This window comes from Egretta garzetta, unplaced genomic scaffold, assembly GCF_000687185.1.
Source record: "Egretta garzetta isolate BGI_Z169 unplaced genomic scaffold, ASM68718v1 scaffold287, whole genome shotgun sequence".
NCBI lineage: Eukaryota > Metazoa > Chordata > Aves > Pelecaniformes > Ardeidae > Egretta > Egretta garzetta.
Window position 1 is genome coordinate 12,489,775 of NW_009260435.1, and position 6,595 is coordinate 12,496,369.

At 40.1% G+C, this 6,595-nt stretch overlaps 1 protein-coding gene across 2 annotated transcripts; it reads left to right on the top strand.

Annotated features, from left to right (window-relative positions):
- The first annotated feature begins 1,502 nt into the window (after nucleotides 1–1,502).
- LOC104130928 (CDC42 small effector protein 2-B) lies at nucleotides 1,503–6,576 on the top strand. Of its 2 annotated transcripts, none has more exons than XM_009644028.2 (5): nucleotides 1,503–1,609; nucleotides 2,098–2,633; nucleotides 4,162–4,375; nucleotides 4,813–4,914; nucleotides 5,456–6,576. In XM_009644028.2, exons 3-5 carry the CDS (start codon nucleotides 4,322–4,324, stop codon nucleotides 5,528–5,530), a joined length of 231 nt encoding a protein of 76 aa, XP_009642323.1. In that variant the 5' UTR covers nucleotides 1,503–1,609; nucleotides 2,098–2,633; nucleotides 4,162–4,321; the 3' UTR covers nucleotides 5,531–6,576. The 2 variants fall into 2 exon arrangements, with proteins under 2 accessions (XP_009642323.1, XP_035755373.1); XM_035899480.1 differs by having other exon boundaries at nucleotides 2,098–2,622.
- The last annotated feature ends 19 nt before the right edge of the window (nucleotides 6,577–6,595 follow it).

The window sequence follows — 6,595 nt, forward strand, 5'->3', positions numbered from 1 at the left end:
CGGCTACTCGGAGAGGGGAGGGAGCGGCGTGCGCTGTGGCAGGGTGACCCCTGCAGTCTTCCAGAGTTAAATGCGCCAGTAGTTGTACCAGCATCTTCTGCGTTCAAGGTCAAAATCCATCCTCAGGCCCTGAAATTAGGGAGTTTTAATGGGCATGTAGAAATTTGACGGGGAAACTTAGTGGGCAGATTTTATATCTCCTGTAACCCCCCAGGTCTCAACAGAAGGGCAGTTCCCTGCTCCTGTAACTGGAGGAGCATGCGTTTCTTTGGCGGCTGTGTTTGACCCTCGGCTGCGGGCTGCCAGTGCTTGGACTGCTGCAAACGGCAGAAAACTGCTGAGCTGGAAATTCTGATGTGCCTGAGGGGCTTTACCTCTTCTTGTTAACACTTTTTCCCGTCTATGAATAAATAAAGCTTATGGCCACTGCCTTTTTTTTTTTTAATCTTATCTGAGTTTATTCTTAGTAACACTAAAATCCATCGTTTACAAGCTAATAACTCAGACATGTTTACAATACCCGTGGTTGGTGTGTTGCCAACCATTCAGCTTGCTTCTCATCTTTTAGTGAGTTTTACTAATTTTCTGCTGGTGAAACTCCAGGCAAATCTCAGTTGACTTCTCTCACAGTTAGTTTTAACTTCCAAACAGAACACATAATTTGGTCTCTTGGCTTTTCTTCTTTTTTGAGGGGGAACAGACAGTTGGTTAAAAATGCATTTTTGTTTTTTTTATTTTGTGACTAAGCTCATTTCCACTTCGAAATAGAGGACCTGCCTTGGTGATTTTTTGTTTCGTTGGTCTTTTTAATGTGTGCATCTACTTAGCTTTTAAAAGGAGAAGTTTCAAATCTCAGACTACACCCAAATTCCTCAGATTAACAGTACCAACACACCTAGATTAATGGAGTTCTCAGGTAAAACCCTGTTCTCAGCTTTCTATGAAGCTTCAGGATGGCAGAAGGCCAATATCAGACTATGTAACAATATTATTATGTAGTTTAAGGACTACATCTCAAACTAAATTTGTAATCTGTACATATATCAGTAAAATCAGGGTGCTACTTCCAAGTAGGTAAGCTCACTCTGCAGCAGGATTTCAGCTGTTTGGCGCCAAGTTTATTCCAAAGTCTTGGTAATTTATTGTTTTTTACTCTTCACCTTTCACCGAGCAAGATGTACTCTTCAAATTTTGTGTTCAAAACTGCCTTTTGATCTAGAAATACAAGTTCCACTGTTTTTAGCATACCTTGCCGTTCCTCTATGTGAATGTACACTGTTTCAGGCTTTTTAACATCATGTAAATATCAAATGAGCAATGTAAGGATAATGAACAAATCAGAAGCGCAGTGGCTTTTAGAAAGGCAGTTAAGCTGAAGTAAGCTTCTCTTGTATCAGTTCAGTACTGACAGAGCTGGAATGAAAATGGCAACAACTGGACTCAGAACTTACCGCAATTTAACAACTCACTTGGGGCAGGGTGATGGCAGCCTGCATCTGTTATGTGATAATAGATGCTAACTTTACACTCACTGTCTTTCACTAACAGCTCAGAGTCAAGGATTTATTATGATCAGACCTTGAGTCCAGAGGCCAGCTGTGAAGAATAGGTATGTTTAGTGGATGCTACTTATTACTGTGCATCCCTCTTGTCTACGGAAGGGTTTTGATTCAGGCAAACATTTTCCACTTCATATAGAATTGATATTTTGTAAGTAAAATACAAGAATATTTTCAATACTTTTTAACACACAGCAATGATAGAATAAATTGAGTGTTATGCTCAGTAAAGTATAGCTAAACAGTCATAAAGCTTTCAGGCTATGGACTCCAGAATGGCTGTGCGTCCTGCCCATTGCATTCAACATCTGTGTCTGCGCGTGCTAGCCATTTCCCTGGCCCTTTGTCTCTGTCTCCTCGATGATACTGCTGCTATGGTGAAAAATAGAGAGAAAGAACAACAGGATATTGTCCAATTCTGGTCTGTGTGCCAACAGTGACAAAATGTTGTTTTCTCCTCGGTTTGGGGATTCTTGTTGGCTTTTCATTAGTCCTGGGCGAGTCTGAACACATGAAGATGTTTTTTAAATTCTTGCAGTTAGTGTGGAAACCTTGAGTCTTCTGGAGGAAGGTGGTGTCCCGTGCCCTGGCGCAGACATTCCTGTCCTGGAGGATGATACCCTGACTCATGCAGAGGAAAAGAAGAGTTCTGTTGTAAAACACAACAGGAAGGCGTCCAGTGCTGCTGCGTGCCAGGAGGACACCTGCAGAGCTGCCGCAGGGGTGGAAGTGAGCCACAGGCTGTATGGATAGCTCTGGGAAAACTGCACGGCTGCACAAATCTGACGCCAAACTAGGGCGCTATTTTTGGTTTCCGTTCTGCTTTTCTGACACCTGTAGGTAAGCGTGAAGTGCGCAACAGACTTCTGCGGCACCTTACAGAGCGAAGGAACCATCGCAGGGTATGGGATCACCGTGAAGTGTTCTTGCTTAGCAATCAGGATTAATTATAACCCAGGAATATGAACTGTAAATGCGCTGGAGTTGCCAAGACAGAAGCTGGCTGCGTGCCAGCGCTTGAATGAGGACGAACTGTCCCATCAGGACTCCCGGGGAGCAATAGGTAACACCCAGGTATGCATGGAGCCCCACGGGGGTAGATGGCCAAATACCAGGGGGTATGGCGGGAGGAGAGTGGGCGTTCGACCGTTATTTCGGGCTGGGGATGTTTCTAATTCAATGCTCGTCTCAGACTGCTTTCAGAATAGGTTATTAAGGTACAGTGACACAGTTCATGATTTTAAAGAAAATCTTAGCTTTGATATAGTCTCCTTAACATGAAATAAACCCCCGAAATCTGCAACTAATGTGAAGTATAGGCAAAAGCTTTGGCTTCTGCGTGTTGTTATGGTTGTGTGGGCCACTGTCCCTCTTTGCTGCACCCAAACCAGTGGTGATAAAGACCATTGTGAGAGGATGAAGTGAGGTGAAAAATGGTAATTGAGCCAGATAATGGGTTGCATTAAAACCACCCAGGATAAAATGGAATAATGTATGACACATTCTCCAATAAAATATCATATAGGCCACCTAAAGCTGAGGCAAACATAACAAACACTTTGAAAGATAAATGGCAGAGATTTAAAAGATCTTCTTGAAGTGTGAGAAGTGATGAAGTGTAAGAAAACTACAAAGGTGAAAGGAATAGATGTGCTAATTACATAATTGTGGGACTACATAAGAAATGCCTGTGAAGGGGGAAGCTTATGCTGTTTCGTTGCGAATGCTTCAGTGAGGGTTCAGAAAGGCTGAACTGATGAAGCTGTAACTTCTGTTAAGCTGAAAGCTTTTCAAAAAAGCCCTTGTTTATAAATTAATGTGTTACAATATTGTTTTAATTACCTGGGGTATGAAAAAGTTGATGTGAAAGGCTACTCTATAGCCTTGGGTTTAGATCTGAAGGAAGATATTAAAAGGAAAGAAGTTAGTAACCACTAAAAAGTTGGGGTTTATCATAGTTTCAGGGCACCAAAAATCAGCAAGTTTCCTGGTTGTGCGTCCAGTTCAGAAGTGCTTTTGTACGTTTTAGCTCTAGGCTCTGTCTGATGAATGTTTTCTCATTGGTGATATACAAAGCTTTTTTTTTTTTTTTTTTTTTTTTTTTTTTTTCCGTGATACTCTTTTAAGGGCTTTTTGGAGTTGTAGATTATTCTTTACTTTGAGCCTTTCTATGTGTAAGAAGAGTAACTATATCAGATGTAAGAAGGAAGCTTTCTTTTGCATCTGTTTGTAAATGTTAAGCATTCAATCTCTTACGCTTCAAAGCTATTTTGTTTCAAAATACTAAATAGTTCATTGGCTAGCTGTGACTGCAATCAGATCACAGACTGTTAAACAAGACCCAACTTAATTCTAGTATTGCTTTTATTATGCTTCTGTAGAGAAACCAGAACTTATACTACTGTCTAGGAGTAAATGTGCAGAGTTCTTAATCCTGATTTCTGACCCGAACATACTGATTTTAAATTGTTGCTACTCTTTTGTCCAAGTATGTTTAAGAATTTTACAGTCTTGTTGTAGTCTTCTGAATGTCTGTTGCTCAATAACTGTTGCAAGACTTTGATATACTTTAGTATAAACTTAAATAATAATCTCTTTGCAGGTGTAATCATCAGATGCTTTCTGTGATCTTTACCCGTGAATCTGCTCGAGCAGTTTCTTCTTAGCCGCACTTTAGGGGCTGCACGCTGGTCCTCGAACTGCTTTAACTCCCAGAGAAATAATTACACTTAACAAGACCTTATTACCTACTGAAAAATATAATGACTGAATTCCTGGTTTGTTTTAATTGGTGCAATGGTGAACAGCCCCAGCCGGTAGGTAGATGCACAACCGCCATCTGTTATCAGATTTGAAATTTTGCCTTTCAGTTATGTGGAAAAGACTTTCATTGTCGTATTATTTTTATTAGTTTGGGCTAAGTAATGCAAAAGCTAAAAATGGGCCTGTTAAACTGTTTAAACTATGTGTGTTTTGCTGGAAACTTTGGCCATATGACTGTTTGCAGTTCTTAAGCCCTGACTTTCCAACGTTAAAGACAGTTTTTGCAAAAATTCAAGTAGTAGCAATGCAGTAATAAAAGTGCCTTTGACCTTTTCTTATTGCAAACAGTCTGAAACTTCAGCCCAGTTGCCAGGAGGAGTCATTAGGGGTCGGTACTGACTGTCTTTTTTTTTTAACTCAGCTACTTGTTTCTGTCTGAAAGCTGCTTATGTATTCTGAACAGAGACCCAGGATATCTTCTTTCTTACAGAAGAGGCGTCGGAGACTGGACCGGAATATGATAGGAGAACCAATGAACTTTGTACACACTGCACATGTTGGGGCAAGAGAGATGAGTAGTGACTATTCATCAGTAAGTGTGCGTCTCTTGGATAAGCAGGAATCTCTACTCAGTAACCTGTAGAGCAGGTAGCTAATAAAATACTAGATAATTGTAAGAGAGAGAAAAATATTTTTTAAAAATTTTTTTATTAATGGAATAACATCAGAACAGAACTGCCCTTTGGTTTGTAAACATAAGATACTGTGGAAGATAGATACATTCAGCAAGAGGTGCTCATTTCCCCAGTATCTTTACATATGATGGGACCTTTTGGATAAGGATTCTGTGGATGCTCTTGATACTGGGCCCCGATAACACATCACCCTGAAGTCAAAGCTGTGCCAGGGTGAGGGATGTAAGAATAAGATGATTTTGGATAGCAAGACCCATCTCATGCACTGAATTAAAATAGTATTTAACAATCCTGGGTTTAGTTGTTATTTCTCCCTACTTCCGCTGTGACCCAGCACTGTAGACGTATGGCTCAGCTGCTTCTTCAAATTGATGCTTTTCATGCTCGCGCTGGCAACCAGACTTTATAAGATGTGCATTCTAATAAACTTTTTTCTAGGCTGTGTCAATTCAGGACCACATGAAGTCTAAAGGTGGCTACACAAATGGCACTTCTGCGACTGTTGAGATATAGGAAACTGAGAGAAGGCTGAAATCTGCTGTGTCTTATGAGGACCCTCTGGACTGTGCTTTCATATTCTCTAAAACCTCTTTATCACGGAGTAGGGAGAGTACTTGAAATATAAATAGGTCAGTGCAAGCTTTGGTGTTCTTTGCACAATAGCTTCTGAAGGAGTTATTGTAAATTATCCTTAAAATATGGTAGTCATGGTAGTGTTGTAGTAGAAACTGTAATTTGTCACTGTGGATGACTTCCTAGCTGTGTCCCAAAAACCTCACAAAATCATATTGTAGGATGGGATTGGAAGTCAGCATGAATTGTCTAGATGTTTGGTCTCTGTCTTTTTTTCCCATCAAGAAATGCAGAGGTTGATTTACTGGAAGACATCACGTTTGCATTTGTTACATGGACTAAACCGAATTGTGAAGTAGGATCTTGTAGCCTGTAATATAGCTTTGAACCTGTTCTTTAGATGACTTTCAACCTAATGCTTAAGTCTACTGACCTATACTTTGGTATTTTTTTAATATCTTTTGATGGTGAATGAACTCTAACTCAGTATCGTTAGCCGAGTCTGCAAAACCCAGTGAAACTTCTGCCTTGCTGTGATAATGCTTTTGTAGCTAAAAATCGAGGTTTCACAAACATACCTACGCTCAAATGAGGCTCAGAAAAACAGACATTTCTATCAATTCCTGGGCTGCCTCCCTTCCATACATGCAGTAGCGTGACTGACAGCTATTGCTACAACAGCTATGTACTGGCTAACCTCAAGTGGTGCTACAATATGCTCACAACTGTGTTAATTTTGCATGACTACTATTGGATTTTAAACTAAACATATTTAAGATCACTCTGTTACCTATCTGTAACAGTAACTGCACAGGACTTCAAGGGATATCTCGCTTGTCTTTCTGGCTCTTTAATTTTGAGACTGGGTTTGTTTGGGGTTTTTATTAACTGAAGTTTATCTTGCATATGGTTTAAATAAAAAGTATGGTTCAAGTGATACAGCCATGCAAAGGACAGAAGTTTAAAGAATAATGTGAAAACTTGCAGGAGAATATTAAATGGAAA